The sequence below is a fragment of the Styela clava genome, chromosome 10 (genome assembly GCF_964204865.1).
Source record: "Styela clava chromosome 10, kaStyClav1.hap1.2, whole genome shotgun sequence".
NCBI classification, from domain to species: Eukaryota; Metazoa; Chordata; class Ascidiacea; order Stolidobranchia; family Styelidae; genus Styela; species Styela clava.
Window position 1 is genome coordinate 4,278,484 of NC_135259.1, and position 26,302 is coordinate 4,304,785.

Below are 26,302 nucleotides of genomic sequence, written 5' to 3' on the forward strand. Positions count from 1 at the left end.
GTATTGCGAGAAGAGATACGTTTTCAAGTGTGCAAAAGTGGAGAATTTTTGGGTTTATAAGTTATAAAAAAAAATAGAAAAAGATAGGTAGTCTGCGGAAGACAACCAGATTAAACTATTGAATATTTTTATGTTTTGTTTTTCTGGAGTAATGTAGAAAATAGGCTTGAATGAGTTACAAGGCATCACAAACCTCAATTTTATCATCCCAGTTGCCGCGGAACCATTCATATAGTATGCTACCCATCTTTTCATTTTAAAGGGGTTATTCCCCCTATATTGTATATAGGGAAATCACTGCACCCATTTAACAACTCTAGTTTATTATCATCACTCATAATTATCCACTTTCTTGGATCTACTTTCAGTTGTAATTATGTAATTTATTAGTAATGGGCATTGGCAACATAAAATTGAGATGCGTTTTCGGAAGATTCGAAAAATTGGCCGCTGGAAAAATTGGCGTCTGATATCTGTAGTAATATCTTGTTTCACTTTCGGCCTGTTCGTGGGGTGGGTGGGCAACACCGATCAAATAAAAGAAGAGATTGAACTTCGAGTTGATCATGCACCGCCTGACGCAAGGTAAGTTGTGCGAAAATTATTACAAGCAAACAATTTAGTCTTTGGCAAGACATTCTATAATTTGCAGTCTGCGCATATTCCCGTGTTTGAACTCTCTCAGTTTCATAACCTAAAACTGTTTCATTTACGTTGTTTTTGAATGTTTTATGGCTAAAACAGGATCATCGAAAGATTGTTTTTGATTGTATGTGTCAAACAAAAATGCTTGTTGGAGCCAATATTGACCATTTTACGCTGTGATTTGCAGTTTATTCAAAAACTTCGTTTAGAAATTGACAAATACCAAATTATTACTGCAAATATACGTTGTTTGACCTAGGTAAATGTAATTTCAAATGCCACTAATTTACGTTTTTTGAAAGAACACCAGATAATCATCTCATCGGCTGTGTACATTCTATAAAAACTCGGACTTTAAGAATCAACAAACGTTATCATGTTCTGAATAGGAATACGATTCATTTCATGTAGTCGAAAATGGGACGCCACTGAGGTTTTTATTTCTGGATCGACTGCGCGTAGATTTGTATTTGTAGCATTGAATGTTCACCTACCCATATATTAGGATGCACTCCCGAGTCCCGATATACTAAAAAAAAGATTAGCGTTCAAATTTCATTTCTAATTACTCGAAGGGAAGTGAATAACTTGACTATCGCAGACATGATGTACAACACGTTCTTTGATGTTAATTTTAAGACCCCCAAAATCAATAAAGATTGAATCAAGTCATACATCAAACCACTACATTATATATTGATAGAAGATCTTTTCGTGTATAGTCATCATATAATGCAACGGATCAATATTATTTTATAACATACCATAATAATCAATAATTTTACTTTGATGTTCGCTATATATCAAATTTATTTATTAACCCTCATTAAAATTTAATTCGTGTTCCTCAATTGACTATAAAAATTATATTGACAAGCGTAGCATCGCTTAACGTATCCTTTATGATCACTCTCATAAGCGGAAAATATGATTTGACGTAGCAAGCTAAACGCTATAGTTCAGTAAATCCCCAGGGGACACAGGCGACGGAGAACGGTACATCGACGGTATCGTATCATTAAACAGATATAGAGGAGAAGATCCAGGTATACGGAAAACATTATCGGTTTAAGATTTACAAATTTGTAAAGGGCGGATTGAATTATCAACTATGAGTATCACGCTTTAGATATAAATCCTGAGTGGCCGCACCTCGAGGGTCACAAATCTTTACTCTAATTCTTAATCTTTACTCTCATATTCAATTTGTTCTGACTAATAAATTCAACCATGTTGGAACCAAATTGAAGCGTCAGTTGCCAAGTGATTTACGATTTGCGTTCGCATTTTATGATGACTGATGACATTGGGTGACTCTAAGAGGGTTGCTTTCAATAACGTGATGACAAATACATCATTCACACTTTATTCAAATAGAAACCGACAAACTTTGGAGTTGGATGCTCTGTCACTCTTTACTGTATACAACGTTTAAGAAACTTAAACAATTCTTATCATCTAGTACAGTACACCAATCAGTGGGTATCGAAGCTATTTAAGATGGGTCGCGAAGTATTTTCAAATGATACATATAGTTTTCGATTAGATCGGGAAATTGTGACATTATCATTACGTAAAAATTATGAAACAATGTAACAATTAAAATTATGCGTCGTTAGCAGACTTGATCTGATATTATCCAATAAGCAAGATCAAGTTTCACATTAATACTAAATTGCATGGGGGTACATTGTTTCTTTTCTTATATATTAACATCTCAATTTCATTGGGGGTTGCACAGACAAAATGGCAATAAAAGTGGGTCGCGAACTGAAAAGGTTCTGTGGTTTCATTTTGTTTCATTTGAAGAATTAGGCACATTGGTTAAAGCGATGGAATTAGATTAAAAATGTCATCCCCTCCTTTCCAAGTGTGTAAGAATTTGGGTGAAGAATACAAAACTAGAAGAATTCCGCTTTTCCCTAAGCATAATTGCTCCCGACATAACAGTGGGTACCTACCTGTACTGTGGATTACTTGTTTGGAATGAAAGGTATGATGACGTCATATTAAAAGCAAGATGCGATGATACTAGCACCCCTACGTGTAGAAAAGTTATACTTTGTAATAAAGTACTGAACAAAAATTTGAATTTTAAGAGAAGTAATCGATACAAAATTAATGTATCTTCATAATTTGTTAACTCAATTAATTTTACAGGGGGAAAATATTAGTTTAACATGTATTATGTTGTGAACATGAACACGGAAAATTATAATGCGTAAAAACCCATTATCATAAATATACTTTCCGGACACATGCTTCAATTTTCTATATACCACGACTTCTGAAATAACCTAAATGTGAAACAATTTACACACGTTACACCACAATCGGTTTTATATATAAAACAGGTATTTCCCGACCTGCGTAAGCTTTTGGCTTAGACATCGTAATTGGCATCAATTTGCACACGTTACATGCAGTTTTAGTTAATATAAAAGCAATTCGTGGAGGATTGAAATTATCCATATCGATTTCTGACCTGTGAGGCACTACTCTGGTTAGCTATTGACGTCACAGATGTAAATAAATGTTTCAAACGTGATCAGCAGATAAAAACGTGTTTTATTTATGGCCACATGTTGCCATGTTTTCCTTTGATATTCAATTTGTCGATTATATATTCTTGGCAGTAAAGCGCATCTGCTAAATATAAGTAGGAAAACAATTAAGGGTTTCTTTCTTAATAAATATGTTAATTGAAAGAAATTCAAGACGGTGTAATTCGGTCGGTTATCCCACATTTCCATGAATGAGTGTCGCCTAGTTTATATTATTCATTCCAGTCAGACTGAAAAAAGTGGAAAAAATCTATAATTCAATTGAAAAGATTTCTTCTAGAAAAGTATACTTTATATTTATACCGATAGCATATCCAAAACGTACTTCAGGGACAACGTGCCACTCTAACTGAAACCATTTTTTTATAAACAAAATCAATTATTCAAATTGTTGATTTGATAAATGACCCCATCAGATCTTGACCGGATACATCAGCTATAATTTTACTTTTGTGGTCTGCTAGAAACATAAGCAGTTACAGACAAAACATTCAGAGCCAAAATCATGCCAAAACATAAAAAAAAAACTCAAATAAATAAAAGCTGAAAATCTTTAATGAAGTTTGACTATCAGCCCCTAAATCACACAAATTATAAATATTAGACCGAATTTACATCTAAGTTTAATTCTGCCGTACTTATTATGGTGTTCAATGTCGTATGACCGGGAAAATCTATCGTTGGCATCATATGATGATAGATTATTGTATATTAAGTCTCATTCATTATTTTGCGATGGTAAATCTTTGATGCAGATGTGTATTATTCAGTTGATTTCTCCATTGCTTAGTTTTCGCATAAATATATTTGGTATTGGTATTGGAATTTTGATGTTGAATTATGAATAGCAACGAACCACGCTGTTTGACGTGATCCTCAACACTGATATATATTCAATAATGTATTAAGCATTGACCTGTGGCACCCCATTGACAACAGGAAGACGTTATGTGCCCATTATATCGTTCTTATGCCAGAAAGAATAAAGATAATCCGACCACAAAATATTTTATGGCATTGCAACGCAGACAATCAATTCAACCAATCTGTTACAAAACAAAGTGCAAATATGCAAAATATTTTTAAGATTTTCTGATTTGAAATGAAAATATTTTTGTTTTTTGTGGCTAAATATTTTGTCGCGAGATTTGTATATTTTAGCTTTGAAATAATTTGTGTTTGGTTCGCTGTATTATTGTATATTTGATTGATCTTGTCTGAGTAATCGTTTGAGTCCGTTTAAATTTATCACAGCTTCTACCTATTTACCAAACATTCATACCACTCAGCATCCGGTACGAAAAATGAACACAAAACTTGAATGGCAACAAAATATTAATAAATCATTGTCTACCTTTTAAACAAATTTTCAAGTGAATCGATTTTTAAAATAAATTAAATTGAATCCCACAAATAAAAACAGTTTAAATTTTGATTCAAACGACGTCCCAAAGGATTTTAGACAGCAAATAATTTTCAAGATGGTTCGAATCTGCGTCGTATGCATTTCATTTCAACGTTTGCCCTTGGCAATCTCGGGCTTTTGTTCAAACTTGAACAGTTTCTAATTTATGTGTAATTTTGTCCCCGGTATGAATAACTTTTATAAATGTTCGTGTCATTCGTTTCAACTTTTGTAAAAATTATCAGAAATATCATTGATGTATTGAAATTGATCAGACATCAAATATTTAAAGAAGTCAAAGAATGAATATTTCCCACTCATAAAATACAAAATGTGATATATGTTACTTTGACCGGAAAGAAGCGACATTGACGTTCTATTCGACTGGGAACAGAACGTTTACGCCATGTAAATTCAAATTCACAATAATTGGATTCTTTTCAGTAAGATCATTAATATAGTCACAAGACTGCAGTGAATTGATATATTAAATTTTATTTATTTTAAAATTCATTTTGAAAAGTAGCAAATAAATTGTAAGAAATTATACCACTATTCACTACAGACATACATATAACCAGGCTTGTCAATGGGAAACGTACCATGGCATTGGATAGCACAGGCATAAATTGGGATGGGATGGAACAGAAAAATATGCCTCATGACCAAGCCTGCATATACCCGACGAATTATTATTTGTTCATTGTATAAAACGTCGTTCACATGATGTTGAAATGTACTTTACCATGTATCTTTCCTTCCCTAAAAGTTATTTCAGGATCATTACTGCCACTAACCTTGAACTGGAAATTTATTCCGTGCTCATTATCTCTATAGTTGGCGTATCAACGTTAGGCTATTTCATATTGCAATCCATCAAATAAACAAAAAAAATTATGTGTTTAGAGAGGATTGGATGGATAATAGAGAAGGAATAGAAATTCTCGGTCGCAAAAAATTATCAGTAAAAGACGAAAAAGTCATTCAACCATTTTCGAGAATTCCACCGAATTACGAGAAGATTGTTCTTCCTCCTCGAGCTCCAACGAACAAATTTGATATTGAGCCATACAGAATAATGAAAAGAAATAAAGTTTCAGGTAAAAGTTACGCAATTGTTTTGTGTGTTTTTGGGCTGGCGTGAATACGATAGACTGTACGAAGCAGTAGTTCCCAATATTTGTCTATATAATATTTCATTCGCCTACTTTGGATTTCTAGGGTAACAGACAGCTCGCACTCTTTTTGCTTTTGTACATTTCAAATGTATTGCGATGATACTAAATAACTAAACAATACTAGTAAACTTCATCAAAAAGATTGTAATATTTGTGTATTTCTTCCTCGGAAACATCAAAATTGTTTAATAAAGGGAAGGACTTCCTACGCGACTAGGAAACGCTGGAATAGAATAGGAACGAAGTTCGAAATTCAAATTTTTCTACCTTATCAACTGTAGAAATAATGCAATTTATATAGGTTGTTATATGTAATTGAATGTGAGTATTTATACCACTGAGCCTATACTAAATGAAACGAGACAAATATAACATGATCAAAACGTAGCGCACGTTCAATTACACAGAGTTGACGTTCAAAGAACAACAAAAATGGGATTACACATTTATTTTATGGCAAATTTATTTTTGACCTCGCAATTACCGTTCCATTATGGCAACCTATTTTTGGCAATTTACATTTCACTTCTATTAGATTATATGAATTTATAACACAATTTTGAGCTACTAACCATCCTCGTCACTTCCGAAAACAAAGAATAAACAAATTCTGATCATTGATAATTGAATAATTTATGACAGTCAGCACGATCATCGTTTATCTTAATCATAGTATCCCGCTTGGACATTTGTCTGCATTGATATTTATGAAACTAAAAGCACAGAAACACATTTGTATATATATTTTAAATTTTGTTGTGTGTCTGATCCAACCGTGATTAATCTAAATCGATCACGATTTACAGGTATAGCATTTCCATGTCTGGCATTTTGTTGTTCCGTGTGGCATTTTTGCAAATGACAATTAAAGAATCGAAGGTTGAACAAATGGTTTGAATTATTCAATAGAATGCAGTTAAAATTGTTCGAATTCTCGACTTAACATCATACATTAAAGACAAATGGTATTTTGCAAAACATAATTACATGAAGCTCTCCTATTTTACTTCGAAGATGACATTTTCTCCAAGTATAATCTCTAACCAACGTACTTTACAAATGGCGAGTAATTTTTAAAATGTTGAAATGGCAGCTTTACATTTGGGATTTGTGCGCTAATATCATTAGGTTCATTCAAGTGAAACAAAAAATGCTGCAACCATCGTAAAACCACAATTATAAAAAATTAATATATTGGAATTGTTTAAATTTACTTCGCCAAGTTTGAGTTAAATATTGAGTGCATAATGCATCCACTGTCAATACTTGGTTCACAAAATTTGTCTCAGGCCCAAACGCTGACGTTGCATGAGTATCCCGTTTTTTTCAACCGCGTGTCAAAACGTTCTAGTAAGTGGTTAAAAAATGGTTGGAGTTGGAAAACCGTCTATTTTCCATGAATATTGATAAAGTAATGTCTGGATGCTAATAATTTTTTAGGGTTTGGAACTGTTACCCATCGTATGGTTCAATTGTATGATTAGCAGATTTCGATAAACGAGGTGATAACAAAAAAAATTCATTAGTAGATATCATAAAATTTTGGGGCTGAAGGATTCTTTGAGAATGAATATGATAGTGGTATATCATAATGAAGATTGTTTTCAGATAACAAACCGTAAACCTCAAAAAAGTATTGTGCAACAAACAAAACAACATGATTTGGAATAGTAGAATTTAAATAAAATATATGCTTAGTGTTATAGCCACTTCACAAGAAATAGCATTATGATGTGCAACCCAAAAGTTTCTAAACAAAATATTATAATTCCAAATGCATTTCCTATGATCAGTAATAAACGATTTTAGGGCTACTAGAAGAAATATAATTAAGAAAATGGTTTTGAAGCATTTTTGAATTGTTCATTGTTCAGGAAGGTTTAAATACTTTAAAGTTGTCACGACGACAGGTAATTTAATTGTTCTGCTATTAATAGCAGCGGCCAGGCATGAAATGTGTATTCATTTTTGAGATCCTCTCTGATCAAACTAAAAAAATGTTTAATATAAGAGACGCCAAGAGCATATGACTTTGTTGCTAATAAAATATTGACCGTTCACAATTTACAAAGTCAATCAAAATATGAAACGACCGTCTACTTGACAATATAAAAGTAACGAATTTCAGGGTTTAATATTTATTCATTCAAACCAGGGAGTGGTAGAATCAACAGATTTGTGATCGAATAAAATTTAAGATCTTGATCTTTATGTTGAAACATAGTGCGATGTCCGTGTTTTTATACTAAAACAATATTTAGGATTTTTATATTCCGACTGTAAAAATGTCAGTTGATTTCTTTTATTGCTTCGTGAAATATTTATGAAGTAGTATAAAAATCATAAAATATATTTTTTCAAGTTATTATTTCGTCCGGTCATATCAGATTTTATAAACCGCAAGCAATAGAAGAATATTATTTCAAAAATTGTAATAACTGTGTCTCTTGGCAACTCGATAGAAGAAAAAGGATAATGGCGGTTTAACGCGTGTCAATCAGTCATAAATATTTAAATAAGTTTTCACATTCGATAGATACAAGAGCAAAATATTTTCCCATCATGTACTCGTAATGTCATCATATTTTATTAAACACATTCTTTTAAAATCATTGACATTTAATTGCAACAGAAAAAATATAGTAATAACACACTATTCTCATTATCTACCATTTGAATTCACGTATCAACTATCGGGTAGGCAGTATGATATTTATGACAATAGTTTTTTACGAGTGTGTGTACTCGCCTTAATGTGTGGTCAATGCCACAAGAAATCGTTATTTACCATGAAACGCGATTCAGAGAATATCGACGATGTATTGAATTAAATGATGCTTACCAAGCGAAGACATAGTTTTGTCCATATAAAACATCGTAAAATGTCCTTTGGGGGCTACAAAAGCTGATTCCGGAATTCTAATTTAGGACGGTTAAAAGTTCATTGCCAAGAGAAATAAAGAATAATATTTGATAATATCCTTTGGTTAACCGTATTTCATTGATTTCTTCATAATTCTACAAGTATACGTGTATATAAAGTTTGGAGTTGGACCGATATATTTTAAAATTTTTTAGTTTCATTGTTTTTACGCACTTTAAAGCTTAAATGACCCCATTCTAATCCTAACGACATTCTGTTAAAGAACAAATTCAAACTGAAGTTAACGACAATAAAAAAGGTGTTGCAAATCAAAATGTTTACAAATTAAAATTATATTTACTTTTTTTTTTTGTGAAATATTACTCAACTTTGCCGCGAAAAACAAGTCTCGCGAAAGCAGGATATGATAGAAAGTATAACTACAGTATATTTTTTTATAATTTTAAATTTATATTTCCACAAATATTGTTTGTTTACACTTCGAGGTGCTCAAAAGGGTATTCCTGATTAATAAAGTAGCTCACGTTGTAAAACAAAATAATTGATTTCGAGTTTCTGCATATTCATATATAGTATATTCTTGGCCATGCTTCGGATTGAAAATCACCACTAAAACGATTTATGAAAGGGGCCGATTTTCACTCGTACTAAATGAATAATAATAGCTTGATGTATAAATAGGTGTTGCCTACAAATGGAGGTTACCCAAAGCCACAAACAAATTCCTGTTTGAAGGGAAAGCAAAGGCAATCGGGCATGGTCGCCATATCTCATAATAATACTAATCAGATATCAGAGCATTTGATTAACTCTGACAAATCTTGGACCGCCAACTTTATACTCTGTTGGTAATATTGAACAAAGTAAATAGAGTTTAGAATAAATTACAACACGGAATGTGTTAAACATTCTCATAAGATATTGGAAAATTTCAACTGATTGAGTAAATATTCATTTTGATAAAAAAGAGCTACAAGTAGTTTATCGGCTTATATTGATTGAAGTTTGCATTCAATAAATTCACCATTTTCGATATTGCATGGAGGTATTGCAATATCACGATTGCTACAATTGTACTCAGTTAAATGACAAGCAAGAGTAGGTATCAACACCGATATTTTCCAGATTTCCAAATACTTCAATTTTCAATTAAATAAAGTACTGATAATGTGCCAATTATTCGGTGTAGAAATAACTATACTCTGTAGAACTGTAACTTTGAAATGTTATCAGCTTGGTAGATAATGGGAACATTATGTGTAGCACATTTTCAGCATAATGAAGAAGTCTTGGCAAAAATTTTTTTTTATCGAATATATATATATACTTCTCGCCCGAAACCACCTGATTCTTAATTTTTAGGATCATAATGATCCTATCCTATCCTATTGTTTTATCGCTGGCACGCCTCAAAATTTATCCAAATAAAAATAGACTCCTTGTTTATACTTCGTGGCAAAATAAGATTGGTCACATATTGTTTGCAATCAAACTGAGTGAAACAAAACAAAATTTGAGAGTCGTAAACCTACTAAACATAATCTACGACGTAATCAAATATTGACGACTCATTTGAAAACGCCATTTTCGTCCTTTTACAAAACAACATGAAACCGATCCAATATCATCGTTAATATTCGAAAGGCCAGTATTTGTTCTTGATTTGGTATTATAAACTAGAAAATTGTTTTATGAGTACATTGGAGGTTAACCAAAATTTACCTTGGGTAATAACTACGTAGAAATGAAATGGTTTAGTTTTTATAATGTAATTTGAGTCCATGTCATTTTCGTTCATCATTATATTTTATCACGCCCCACAATGTTCAGATACAACATACCTACAGATATTTATTTTTATCGCATAATATCACACAAGGTGAAAACGTAAAAAACACGTGTAAGTAAATATTGACGATCTGTTGAAACTCATTATTTCCGTTGATTTTCCGAACGACAAAAATGGCGTCGCTTTTTGTGTGGCACTTAACTATATCTAAGTGAACAAACAGTATTTGATTTAGAAATCTGAAGCAAGCATGCTCTCTTATGCTATATACGCTATCTTATGATTTTATATCAAATCCAAGAACATACTGTGCGAATAAAATTTGGAATGACTTAAATTGTGCTCACGAATATTTCCATTTTGTATAAAAATCAAAAGCCAACGTTTCTGAGCAATAAAATCTTCAAATAAACTATGAACCGGACACGGCTAGTTTTATTTGCTCGTAAAACATAGTTTGACTGACAGAACACAGACTATTATTTGACCCTCTTTTGTGGTTCGTTTGAGTTTGGTCTGGACTCAGGACTAACGCGTAAAACATCAAATTGATTGAAAATGATCAAATTTAAACTGACAATATCTATATTTACCAGATTTAATGAAAGAGCATGCCACATATAGTATAAACGCATGGTAGAATTTTTAAACGCGACAAAATACTTCAATTACACATTATTTTCTAGGAAAGGAAGGGGCTCATCATTTTATGTTATTTATTGTGAAAAGTGCTCCGATTCATACAACTCGTCGTGAAGTCATTAGAAAAACCTGGGGAGCAGTTAAAGAAGTTGATGGGTTACTTTTCAATACTATCTTTGTTGTCGGTCAAGTGGATCCAAATTCACCTTTGCAGCATATTTTAGAGAAGGAAAACAAAATCAATGGAGACATGTTGCAAACGGGAACACCAGAAGGATACATGTATGTGATTGTTAGTTGGCAAATCTTACTGCCGTTTTAGGTAACCTGATAAGAAATTAACGTTGCCTACCCTTTTAAATTCGACCTATCTGAATAATTTTTGCGTACAATCAGAAAGAACATCTACTTAATGTATGTCTGGTTACATATTTATTCAAAACAATGTGCTCATTTCTCCCAGAATATGCAGTTTCAATTTTCGCGAAGGCTATTCGTCATAGGAATTGTACAACCTATAACTGGATAATGTCGTCTTTTATGACGAGCGTTTGGACTAAAATAAGATTGTCATCAATCATAATTTGTTTATATTTTATCAAACTACAAATCTGTTTATGATCATATCAGAGCTGTATTTTAGGACGAGCATTACAGTAGCACAAAATAGTCATTAGTTTCATGAAATTGATGGGTATGATTTGACCAGGGTCAAATAGCATCTCGATCAAAATGCTATCAATAATAGTGGGCATCACCAATTCTATTATCATTTTCTCCACAAAAGAATTAATAGAGTACATTTTGATAAAGTTCAGTCACAAAGGATAAGATTGTTATTTCTGTCCTGTACGTTTGTATTGTTGCAATCCAACGCTTGTTTACTTAGCCTGACAATCATGGTGTTGATATTATCACAGCAAGGAATTGCCTTTCATTGACCATAAACCCTCAACAAAACTGTTTAGCAGCACTCAAGTAAAACAACGAAGTCCCACATGGAAGCCCACTATTACATATGCGTCCTACTAATTTATATAAACCCATAGTCAACGTCTTTAAAACCACGTACGAATATTAGTGGTAAATATATGTTTAAAATAGAGTTCAATATTGGTGTCCTATACCTGATTTCGTCGCCGACTAGCAATGCTTGAAAATAATAATCTATCCCGATTTACTTTATTATATATGGTCAGAAATTTAGAATACCTCACTACGGATAAAATCATTCAAATGACATTTGGGACTATATATCCATCAATATTCTTAATTGAGACCTTGAACTGACCTGCCATTGTCTAAACTGAACATAAACATCTCTTATTTCGAATAGATTAAGGATACCAATTTCAACGCCACATTAGTTTGTATTAGGATGTACAATTAAGAATACAATTAAGCCAAATTTCGTGATAGAACACTCATATTCATACATGATGTATTGTCTTTTCAGAAACCTTCCAAGTAAAGTGTTATCGGCTATGCAGTGGTTGATTTCAAAGTCTTCTCAAATATCGAGCGATTTCTATACATTTACTGACGATGATTGCGTAATGAACATCGCAAATATAGTTGACTTTTTTGGAAATCTTCCATTTGAAGATGATGAAAACGATTCATCTAAACGATTTGATCGGTCTAAATCAAGTCAATCAATAAAGGAAATTCAAACTATAGAATTATATAAGAAAAAGAAAGTGAATGAGGTAACGCTACCACCTTTGGAAGCAAAAAAATTAACAAAAAGCATCATAAATGAAGTAAAATACGAGGATTCAAAAAGACAATTATATGATTCGTTTGAGGGAGAACAGAGAAGTAAAGAAGGAGACGAAGACGACGTAGCTGAGAATCTCGAAATATATGCAGCTATGGATCCAAATGCAAAAATTCAAATCGAAAGAATAGAGAAGGATGATGCCAATTTTGATCAGAATGAAAGTTTATACGGAGATATTCCTATCATATCAAATTTTAAACAATATACCTCAAATTTTATGCCGCATAACTATAACCCAGCATATAAAAACAATTCATATAATTTAATCCAATATTTGGAAACAGCATTACAAGAAAAAGATCCAGGGATTATTTTTAGAAAGCATCGCTTAGTTCCTGATGGTCTGTACTGCGGATTTTCGTATGATCCCCAAGGGAAGCCGCACCGCCGAATGACAGATAAATGGGGTGTGACAAAAGAGCAATATTCCTTTGACGTGTACCCATCGTTTTGTCATGGTGGTATGTATACCATGAGTGGGAATTTGATGACTTCAATATTTGCAATCTCGACCGTAACCGATTATCATTCATATCATTTGGAGGACGTTCTAATTACTGGTATTTTGCGAGAGAAAACTGGAGTGCCTGATTCTAAAATGATTCGCAGAGGCACTGATCCAAAAGTGAAGCCACTTATGTATTATGTTTGGGATTCTGGACCACGCGTGTTGTTGAAAATGGCGCGTAAATGGAAATTTTATAACAGGCCACTGTTTTCAAAACGTTTTGCAATGGAAGCTCTGAGAAACGGTGAAGTTATATCCTGGAATAATTATGGGAAAAGCTAGCAGATATGAATCTACTTCATGGTGTAAGTTTTTCACGAAATATATTCACGTAAGTGAAGCCTGCCTAAAATGCTTCAACAGTTCACATGTTGTAATCATACAAGACCATGTGAATCCCTAAGATCTAAGTGTATATTGCTATTTGGGTAATGAAAGCATGAAAAGAACATCAAATTACTTGACTTCAATATATTATTTACTTAATTTTTTTGTAACTGTCACTGTGATGATATTATTTTGTATTTCTCTATACTTTTTTTTATTCAAAACTTAAAAAAAAAACTCTCGTGCACGTTATGCATTTGTGCGTAGGTTAAATTTGTCCATATTCGAGGGCTAGAAGTTCTTTGCCTCTGATGTGATTCAGCACAGAAGACTTTTATATCCCAAAAAATGAAAAGGAAGGTTTTATGTGTTTGTTTCATATCTTGTGATTTATCTTGTCGTCTGAACACCATAGCCAATATGTTTACAAAATATATGTTGAACAGCCACCGTCGTGTCATCCCCGTCGTTCCTTAGGCTCTGGAATCGGTCAGAGCGATATCCGTAGTAGTATACTTATTTTTAAAATTAGCTCAATGGTGCCAAGATTATATATTACCGACAACTTTCGACATGATATCTTCTAATACTATTGATTCCGCCGTTATATTTTATGGTATAAGGTTTGTCGTTATAACGTAAGCAAATGAAACCTAATTTAGGGTTATTTTCAAATACATATGTCAGCTGGCTTTTGAGAGGCCTATCCCCAATCCCTATCACTTCACTTAGGTTATAGTAAACGGGGTATGTAATATTGATTCTGAAATATTGAAACATTTTTGAAAATAGTAGATCCTCGTGTATCCCTCACTTTTGTTTTGAGCAGTTGTTCCCAATTTTTTTGTAGCTTGTGGTGCCCTTCATGAGGATTTTAGAACTCGTGGCTATTCCAGTTCATCATATGAAAAAACTATTATGTATTTACGATTTTATATCGTATGCGAAACTGGCGCCTAGAATTGTCTGACAGTTACACATTACATTTAGCACAATCTTTGATATGGCAAGAAAAATTTCACCGACAACATAAAGATGTTTTTCAAGTTTTGTTTTAATAGTAGGTATGGCAAATTGAACGAACTGTATGGATGCTTTCTTGCTAGGTAGTGGGTAAGAAGAAAGGAATAATCAGAAACTCGAAAAACCTCCCGTATTCCTTCAATGATGTTTTTAATCTACTATTTTAGTCTGCAAATACTTGTCTAACCAAAACCATGAAGCAGTTGATCCCACCTTGATTATGCTCTGCCGAAGTCTCATTTGAGCCCATATCCCCGCGAGCTTCGACGTCACTGCCTCTGACATCACGGCCTTGCAAGAACAGGTTAATTTTATTAAAGCATCCAGATATATCTGCAAGATACGCAAGCATCATGATAAACCCACATTGTTGAAGATGGCATTTCCATTTTCCGAAAAATAATTTCCGCTTTGATACAGTCGAAGGAACATTTCCTCCTCCGAAATCCATCGAACATTATTAGCTCCCATTTCTTTGGTTAGAAGTTGAAACATTCTGTAATCTCTGGCTCTCAAATGTATAAATTCAATCACTTGAAGCGCGACGTTCACAACCTTATGCAAACGTGGAGAAGCTGAGACCATTCTTACTATATACGGACGTGTTAAAGTCTGCCCTGATAACCAATCATTGCTGGGGCACCGATCGTGAAAATATTGTTGGGAGAAGAGTCCCTGCTCTGCGTGTCCTTACCCCAGTACTATTTACGTAATCTATAAAAACGAAGTGACCTATTGACTTATTCAGGCGTCAGCAAAGACACATTAGATTGTAATGCCAAAAGTTCGTATATTGCGGGGTTGTACGGTCGAATTGAAAATGCAAATACAGATATATTGTAATACACACACTCAATACAAGTTACACAGTTGAAATACAAGTCAGTGATGCAACAAAGAAAACATGAGAGGAGCGAAAGAGAATCTTTTTCTTAATTTTTCCATTTTTTTCGATACGGGTAGTGCAAGCATAACGCATGGCGCGGCGGTGTGGCTCAACGGGCTAAGCGTTAGGAATACGCTCGCCACCGCACCTCTAATTACTCTGCGTGGGTTCGCCGGTTCGAATCCCATGCAGGGATGGTTATGTGCGAGAGAATTGCTGGACTCCTCGCCGTCGTTTGGTGGTTCACGTAACCGCTGGTCGGTAACGGCTTCCCCCACCACCAAGTCCTTGCTTCCGAAAAACAAATAATACAGTAAAACTAATCCCATACCCGACTTGGAATGGTAACCGGACGGGAGGCCGTGGTTCGCCATATGGACAAGCCGTCTTATCGGCTTTTCTCTTCCCGGGATAAATATGTAAATCCTATCATATCCTATATTCCAGGCCAATGTTTTTTTAAACTGGGTTCAATCGAACCCCTTGCGTTTGGTGGTGCAGCTCAGAGAGTTCGACGGATTTCCTCTGAAATAGTTGCATATCACGAAACCTTTGAACAATTCATAAAAACGCTCAACTGTGTGTAGCTTTGTCGGATATAGTTTTAGAGGACGTTTCGATGACTGTTACATTTCAGATCCCATTACCTATCATCGAAAACTCATATCGTTCCAGATACGCCAGGCCGGTTGAGGTGCACTTCTGAATGAGGGCGCATTTAGATGCTTGCTGATTGTGGACATGAAATATTTTAGGTTGTTGGCACAAACCTAGGTAATATATTGGATAAAATCTAATGCAGACTTACGGCCAAAAAATTTGCGGCTAAGAATATTTCAATGCAGAGCTTTGCTAAAAATTATCACAATAATTCTGAACAACCACAATATGGCAATGAGTCATATTTCTATAGAACAAAGGACAAACGCTTTTATCCCTTTTTGATATTATTTCAAAACGATTGACGTGAGCTACCAACATTCAAATCATCTTCCGGGTATCCAAATGAAAACACTTCGTCCTCTGCGATCTCCTTCATGACACAACAATGGCTATTTCCCGGTTGCTTAACATCGGTCCAATCCAGAGGTTCCAAACTTTTTTGCTTCACGACCCCTTCGGATATTTTCTAACATGCAACGATTTCTTTCGCGATAAATTCTAGAAACTAGCAGATATTACAAAAAAAAATATTAATCTTTAATGCGTTTTCTGTGGATTAGTTATCCTGAATTAATTTAGAAACTATTAATTATTTTTATCCCTTTATTCCAAAAATTGTTTTATTATTATATATTTTTTGAGTGCATTACCAATACTTTTTGAAGAGCACAGTCTTTTCCGGCTATTAGGCCAATTTTAAAAAACTAATTTCTTTATATATATCGTAAACGATTTGCATTAAGTACATATTGCACCACAAACATTAATTTAATTTTCTTATAATAAACCATTTGAACTGTACAAAATCGGGAAGGCGAATTGCGCATTACATTAGAAAGCGGTATATTAAAGATTGACTAAATAAGCTAGGTTTATTTGTAGAAAATGAGGGGAGATGGAGCGAGGGTTCCGAAATAGATAAAGGCGAGAATTCAATAAAAAAAAAATTTGCAAACCACAAACCCAAAGTCAAATTAAAATGCGTGCCGTCAACAGATAACAGAACCACTAACCAGACTCTAATCTAATGAGTAATGATACAATGCATTTCATGAAATATCTAATAATATTAAATACGACAAAGGTTAATTGATTTTGGATTGGGTTCTCGGTTGAAAAAAAACAACTATTCAAGGAACGCATTGCATGATGCATACATAAATCATCACATTTTCACGAATAAGAACTAAGTTCGAAATTCAAATTTGTCTACCTTATGAATTGCAGAAACAATTCAATATATATAGATTGTTTTATGTAATTGAGTATGAGTATTTATACCACTGTGCAGAGTAAATTAAACAAGATGAATAGAACAGAATCAAAAAATAGCTCACGTTGAATTACACAGAGCTGACGTTCTAAAGACGACAAAAATAGGATTACACATTTATTTCACGACTAATATTTTTTACCGTTTCATGATGGCAATCTTTTTTCGGCAATTTACATTTTACTTCTATTAGATTACAAGAATTTATAATACAATTTTGAGCTAATAACCATCCTCGTCACTTCCGGAAACAAAGAATAAACAAATTCTGACTCTTTAATCATTCACAATTGAATAATTTATAACAGTCAGCACGATCATCGTTTATCTTAATCATAGTATCCCGCTTGGACATTTGTCTGCATTGATATTTATGAAACTAAAAGCACAGAAACACATTTGTATATTTAAAAATCCAAATGTTGTTGTGTGTCTGATCCAACCGTGATTAATCTAAATGGGTCACGATTTACAGGTATAGCAGTTCCATGTCTGGCATTTTGTTGTTCCGTGTGGCATTTTTGCAAATGACAATTAAAGAATCCAAGGTTGAACAAATGGTTCGAATTATTCAATAGAATGCAGTTTAAATTGTTCGATTTTTCGAATTAAGATCATACATTAAAGACAAATGGTATTTTGCAAAACATAATTACATCAAGCTCTCCTATTTTACTGCGAAGATGACATTTTCTCCAAGTATAATCTCTAACCAACGTATTACAAATGGCGAGTAATTTTTAAAATGTTGAAATGGCAGCTTTACATTTGGGATTCGTGCGCTAATATCATCAGGTTCATTCGAGTGAGACAAAAAATGCAGCAATCATAGTAAAAACACAATTATAAAAAATTAATATATTGGAATAGTTTCAATTTACTTCGCCAAGTTTGAGTTACATATTGAGTGCATAATGCATCCACTGTCAATACTTGGTTCACAAAATTTGTCTCAGGCTCAAACACTGACGTTGCATGAGTATCCCGTATTTTCAACTGCGTGTCAAAACGTTCTAGTAAGTGGTTAAAAAATGGTTCGAGTTGGAAAACCGTCTATTTTTCATGAATATTACTAAATGGATGCTATTAATTTTTTAGGGTTTGGAACTGTTACCCATTGTATGGTTCAATTTATGATTAGCAGATTTCAATAAACGAGGTGATAGCAAAAAAAACAATTCATTAGTAGATATCATAAAATTTTGGGGCTGAAGGATTCTTTGAGAATGAATATGATAGTGGTATATCATAATAAAGATTGTTTTCAGTCAACAAACCGTAAACGTCAAAAAAATATTGTGCAACGATACAACATGATTTGGAATAGTAGAATTTAAATAAAATATATGCTTAGTGTTATAGCACTTCACAAGGAATAGCATTATGGTGTGCAACCCAAAAGTTTCTAAACAGAATATTATAATTCCAAATGCATTTCATATGATCAGTAATAAACGATTTTAGGGCTACTAGAAGAAATATAATTAGGAAAATGGTTTTGAAGCATTTTTAAATTGTTCATTGTTCAGGACGGTTCAAATACTTTAAAGTTGTCACGACGACAGGTAATTTAATTGTTCTGCTAATAATAGCAGCGGCCAGGCATGAAATGTGTATTCATTTTTGAGCTTCTCTCTGATCAAACTAAAAAAAATGTTTAATATAAGAGACGCCAAGAGCATATGACTTTGTTGCTAATAAAATATTGAGCGTTCACAATTTGCAAAGTCAATCAAAATATGAAACGACCGTCTACTTGACAATATAAAAGTAACGAATTTCATTGTTTAATATTTATTCATTTAAACCAGGGAGTGGTAGAATCAACAGTGTTGTGATCGAATAAAATTTCAGATCTTGATCTTTATGTTAAAACATAGTGCGATGTCCTTGTTTTTATACTAAAACAATATTTGGGATTTTTATATTCCGACTGTAAAAATGTTAGTTGATTTCTTTTATTGCTTCATGAAATATTTATGGATGTAGTATAAAAATCATAAAATATATTTTTTTAAGTTATTATTTTGTCCGGTCATATCAGATTTTATAAACCGCAAGCAATAGAGGAATATTATTTCAAAAATTGTAATAACTGTGTCACTTGGCAACTCGATAGAAGAAAAAGGATAATGGCGGTTTAACGCGTGTCAATCAGTCATAAATATTTAAATAAGTTTTCGCATTCGATAGATACAAGAGCAAAATATTTTCCCATCATGTACTCGTAATGTCATCATATTTTATTAAACACATTGTTTTAAAATCATTGACATTTAATTGCAACAGAAAAAATATATTAATAACACACTATTCTCATTATCTACCATTTGAATTCATGTATCAACTATCGGGTAGGCTGTATGATATTTATGACAATAGTTTTTTACGAGTGTGTGTACTCGCCTTAATGTGTGGTCAATGCCACAAGAAATCGTTATTTACCACGAAACGCGATTCAGAGAATATCGACGATGTTTTGAATTGAATGATGATAACTAAGCAAACACAATGCTTTGTCCATGTAAAACACCGTAAAATGTCTTTTTGGGGCTACAAAAGCTGATTCCGTAATTCTATTCTTAGGACGGTCAAAAGTTCATTGCCAAGAGAAATAAAGAATATTATTTGATAATATCCTTTGATTAACCGTATTTCATTGATTTTTTCATAATTCTACAAGTATACGTGTATATAAAGTTTGGATTTAAACCGGTATATCTCTTAAAACTTCTTAGTTTCATTGTTTTTACACATTTTAAAGCTTGAAAGATGACCATTAGTTAAAATACAAATTTGAACTGAAGTTAACGATGATAAGAAATATCATATTTGGGATTTTTCTGATAGCAATATTCCCCAGCATGAAATCTCGCTAAAATGTTTACATATTGGAATCATATTTTTACATGTTATTCAACGTTCCCACGAAAACATGTCTCGCGAAAGTAGGCCACACCAGAAAGTATAACTACAGTAATTCATTTTTTAATATTTTCAAATTTATATTTTTACAAACATTGTTTGTTTACACTTCAGAGGTGTCTAAAAGGTTTTCCTGATTAAAAAGAAGCTCACACTGTAAAATAAAATAAATAATTTCGAGTTATGGGATATTCATATATATTGTATACTCTTGGCCATACTTCTGATTGAAAATCACCACAAAAACGATTTCTAAAAAAGGTCGATTTTCACTCGTACTAAATGGATAATAATAGCTTGATGTGTAAATAGGTATTGCCTACAAATGAAGGTTACCCAAAACCACAAACAAATTCCTGTTTGAAAGGAAAGGCAATCGGGTAGCCATATCTCATAATAATACTAATCAGATATCAGAGCATTTGATTAACTCTGAAAAATCTTGGACCGCCAACTTTATACTCTGTTGGTAATATTGAACAAAGTAAATAGAGTTTGGAATAAATTACAACACGGAATGTGTTAAACATTCTCATAAGGTATTGGAAAATATAAACTGATTGAGTAAATATTCATTTTAATAAAAAAGAGCTACAAGTAGTTTATCGGCTTATATTGATTGAAGTTTGCATTCAATAAATTCACCATTTTCGACATTGCATGGAGGTATTGCAATATCACGATTGCTACAATTGTACTCAGTTAAATGACAAGCAAGAGTAGGTATCAACACCGATATTTTCCAGATTTCCAAATACTTCAATTTACAATTAAATAAAGTACTGATAATGTGCCAATTATTCGGTGTAGAAATAACTATACTCTGTAGAACTGTAACTTTGAAATGTTATCAGCTTGGTAGATAATGGGAACATTATGTGTAGCACATTTTCAGCATAATAAAGTATTCGCAAAACAAAAAAAATATCGGGTATACTTCTCGCCCGAAACCGCATTAAATTCACGATAAGAATATACAAGGGACATTATTGTAACAAAGTTGTGGCAATTTTTTTAGAAAACGCTGCATTGGTCAAATCTATTTTACGCCGATTCTGAATTTTTAGGATCATATTGAACTCAATATTTTATATCTATCCTATTGTTTTATCGCTGGCACGCCTCAAAATGTGTCCAAATAAAAATAGACTCCTTGTTTATACTTCGCGGCAAAATAAGGTTGGTCACATATTGTTTGCAATCAAACTAAGTGAAACAAAACAAAATTTGAGAGTCGTAAACCTACTAAACATAATCTACGACGTAATCAAATATTGACGACTCATTTGAAAATGCCATTTTCGTCCATTTACAAAACAACATGAAACCGATCCAATATCATCGTTAATATTCGAAAGGCCAGTATTTGTTCTTGATTTGGTATTATAAACTAGAAAATTGTTTTATTAGTACATTGGAGGTTAACCAAAATTTATCTTTGGTAATAACTACGTAGAAATGTATTGGTTTAGTTTTTATAATGTCATTTGAGTTCATGTCATTTTCGTTCATTAATATATTTTATCACGCCCTAAAATGTTCAGATACAACATACTTACATATATTTATAATATCATAATATCGCATAATATCAAACGAGGTGAAAACGTAAAAAACACGTGTAAGTAAATATTGACGATCTGTTGAAACACATTATTTCCGTTGATTTTCCGAACGACAAAAATGGCGTCGCTTTTTGTGTGGCACTTAACTATATCTATGTGAACAAACAGTATTTGATTCAGGAATCCAAAGCAAGCATGCTCTCTTATGCTATCTATATACGCTATCTTATGATGGTAGGGATCCTACCTTTAGACACGATTCGTCCTAAAATCATACGTGATCTTATATCAAACCCAAGAACATACTGTGCGACTGAAATTTGGAATAACTTGAATTATGCTATCGAATATTACCATTTTGTATAAAAACCAAAATCCTACGTTTCTGAGCAATAAAATCTTCAAATAAACTATATGTACCGGACACGGCTAGTTTTATTTGCTCGTAAAATAGATTTTTTGACTGACAGCACACAGACTATTATTTGACCCGCTTTCGTGGTTCGTTTGAGTTTGATCTGGCCTAACACGTGAAACATTAAATTGATTGAAAACGATCAAATTTAAACGGACAATATCCATATTTACCAGATTTAATGAAAGAGCATGCCACATAGTATAAACGCATGGTAGAATTTTGAAACGCGACGAAATAATTAACGTCAATTACGCATTATTTTCTAGGAAAGGAAGGGGCTCATCATTTTATGTTATTTATTGTGAAAAGTGCTCCGATTCATACAACTCGTCGTGAAGTCATTAGAAAAACCTGGGGAGCAGTTAAAGAAGTTGATGGGTTACTTTTCAATACTATCTTTGTTGTCGGTCAAGTCGATCCAAATTCACCTTTGCAGCATATATTAGAGAAAGAAAACAAAATCAATGAAGACATGTTGCAAACGGGAACACCTGAAGGATACATGTATGTGATTGTTACTTATTTAATCTTACTGCCGGTTTAGGTAACCTGATGAGAAATCAGCGTTATACCTACGCTTTTAAATTCAAACTATTTGAATAATATTTGCGTGTATTCGGAAAGGCACATCTACTTAATGTATAACTGGTTACATATTTATTCGAAGCAATGTACTCATTTCTTCCAGAAATATGCAGTTTTAATTTACGCGAAGGCTATTCGTCATAAGGATTGTACAACCTATAACTGGATAATGTCGTCTTTAATGACGAGCGTTTGGACTAAAATAAGCTTGTGATCAAGCATAATTTGTTTATATTTTATCAAACTACAAATCTGTTTATGATCATATTAGAGCTGTATTTTAGGACGGGCATTACAGTAGCACAAAAATAGTCATTAGTTTCATGAAATTGATAAGTATGATTTGACCAGGGTCGAATAGCATCTTGATCAAAATGTTATCAATAATAGTGGGCATCACCAATTCTATTATCATTTTCTCCACAAAAGAATTAATAGAGTACATTTTGATAAAGTTCACTCACAAAGGATAAGATTGTTATTTCTATCCTGTACGTTTGTATTGTTGCAATCCAACGCTTGTTTACTTAGCCTGACAATCATGGTGTTGACATTATCACAGCAAGGAATTGCCTTTCATTGGCCATAAACCCTCAACAAAACTGTTTAGCAGCACTCAAGTAAAACAACGAAGTCCCACAAGGAAGCCCACTATTACATATGCGTCCAGGCTTACTAATTTATATAAACCCATAGTCCACGTCTTCAAAACCACGTACGAATATTAGTGGTAAATATATGTTTAAAATAGAGTTCAATATTGATGTCCTATACCTGATTTCGTCACCGACTAGCAATGCTTGAAAATAATAATCTATCCCGATTTTCTTTATTATATATGGTCAGAAATTTAGAATACCTCACTATAAGGGATAAAATCATTCAAATGGCATTTGGTACTATATATCCATCAATATTCCTAACTATGACTGTGAACTGACCTGCCATTGCTTGAACTGAACATAAAGATCTCTTATTTCAAATAGATTAGGGGACCAAGTTCAACGCCACATTAGTTTGTATTATGAAGTACAATTAAGAATAAAATTAAGCCAAATTTCGTGATAGAACACTCACATTCATACATATTGTATTGTCTTTTCAGAAACCTTCCAAGTAAAGTGTTATCGGCTATGCAGTGGTTGATTTCAAAGTCTTCTCAAATATCAAGCGATTTCTATACATTTACTGACGATGATTGCGTAATGAACATCGCAAATATAGTTGACTTTTTTGGAAATCTTCCATTTGAAGATGATGAAAACGATTCATCTAAACGATTTGATCGGTCTAAATCAAATCAATTAATAAAGGAAATTCAAACTATAGAGTTATATAAGAAAAAGAAAGTGAATGAGGTAACGCTACCACCTTTGGAAGCAAAAAAATTAACAGAAAGCATCATAAATGAAGTAAAATACGATGATTCAAAAAGACAATTATCTGATTCGTATGAGGGAGAACAGAGAAGTAAAGAAGGAGACGAAGACGACGTAGCTGAGAATCTCGAAATATATGCAGCTATGGATCCAAATGCAAAAATTCAAATCGAAAGAATAGAGAAGGATGATGCCAATTTTGATCAGAATGAAAATTTATACGGAGATATTCCTATCATATCAAATTTTAAACAATATACCTCAAATTTTATGCCGCATAACTATAACCCAGCATATAAAAACAATTCATATAATTTAATCCAATATTTGGAAACAGCATTACAAGAAAAAGATCCAGGGATTATTTTTAGAAAGCATCGCTTAGTTCCTGATGGTCTGTACTGCGGATTTTCATATGATCCCCAAGGGAAGCCGCACCGCCGAATGACAGATAAATGGGGTGTGACAAAAGAGCAATATTCCTTAGACGTGTACCCATCGTTTTGTCATGGTGGTATGTATACCATGAGTGGGAATTTGATGACTTCAATATTTGCAATCTCGGCCGTAACCGATTATCATTCATATCATTTGGAGGATGTTTTAATTACTGGTATTTTGCGAGAGAAAACTGGAGTACCTGATTCTAAAATGATTCGCAGAGGCACTGATCCAAAAGTGAAGCCACTTATGTATTATGTTTGGGATTCTGGACCACGCGTGTTGTTGAAAATGGCGCGTAAATGGAAATTTTATAACAGGCCACTGTTTTCAAAACGTTTTGCAATGGAAGCTCTGAGAAACGGTGAAGTTATATCCTGGAATAATTATGGGAAAAGCTAGCAGATATGAATCTACTTCAGGGTGTAAGTTATTTCACGAAATATATTCACGTAAGTGAAGTCTGCCTAAAATGCTTCAACAGTTCACATGTTGTAATCACACAAGACCATGTGAATCCCTGAGATCTAAGTGTATATTGCTATTTGGGTAATGAATTGATGAAAGCATGAAAATAACATAAAATTACTTGACTTCAATATATTATTCACTTATTTTTTTTGTAACTGTCACTGTGATGATATTATTTTGTACTTCTCTATACTTTTTTTTATTCAAAACTTAAAAAAAAAAACTTTCGTGCACGTTATGCATTTGTGCGTAGGTTAAATTTGTCCATATTCGAGGGCTAGAAGTTCTTTGCCTCTGATGTGATTCAGCACCGAAGACTTTTATATCCCAAAAATGAGGAGAAAGGTTTTATGTGTTTGTTTCATATCTTGTGATTTATCTTGTCGTCTGAACACCATAGCCAATATGTTTACAAAATATATGTTGAACAGCCACCGTCGTGTCATCCCCGTCGTTCCTTAGGCTCTGAAATCGGTCAGAGCGATATCCGTAGTAGTATACTTATTTTTAGCTCAATGGTGCCAAGATTATATATTACCGACAACTTTCGACATGATATCCTCTAATACTATTGATTCCGCCGTTATATTTTATGGTATAAGGTTTGTCGTTATAACGTAAGCAAATGAAACCTAATTTAGGGTTATTTTCAAATACATATGCCAGCTGGCTTTTGAGAGGCCTATCCCCAATCCCTATCACTTCACTTAGGTTATAGTAAACGGGGTATGTAATATTGATTCTGAAATATTGGAACATTTTTGAAAATAGTAGATCCTCGTGTATCCCTCACTTTTGTTTTGAGCAGTTGTTCCCAATTTTTTGTAGCTTGTGGTGCCCTTCATGAGGATTTTAGAACTCGTGGCTATTCCAGTTCACCATATAAAAAAACTATTATGTATTTACGATTTTATATCGTATGCGAAACTGGCGCCTGGAATTGTCTGA

The 26,302-nt window shown here is 33.2% G+C and overlaps 2 protein-coding genes across 2 annotated transcripts; both read left to right on the forward strand.

Annotated features, from left to right (window-relative positions):
- The first annotated feature begins 309 nt into the window (after positions 1–309).
- LOC120338300 (uncharacterized) lies at positions 310–14,767 on the forward strand. The gene is made up of 4 exons (XM_039406278.2): positions 310–585; positions 5,521–5,714; positions 11,152–11,389; positions 12,564–14,767. The coding sequence occupies exons 1-4, from the start codon at positions 419–421 to the stop codon at positions 13,678–13,680; spliced, it is 1,716 nt and encodes a 571-aa protein (XP_039262212.2). The 5' UTR covers positions 310–418; the 3' UTR covers positions 13,681–14,767.
- Positions 14,768–22,712: 7,945 nt separating this feature from the next.
- Positions 22,713–25,694, forward strand: LOC120338284 (uncharacterized). The gene is made up of 2 exons (XM_078117154.1): positions 22,713–22,982; positions 24,169–25,694. The coding sequence occupies exons 1-2, from the start codon at positions 22,768–22,770 to the stop codon at positions 25,283–25,285; spliced, it is 1,332 nt and encodes a 443-aa protein (XP_077973280.1). The 5' UTR covers positions 22,713–22,767; the 3' UTR covers positions 25,286–25,694.
- Positions 25,695–26,302: the final 608 nt, after the last annotated feature.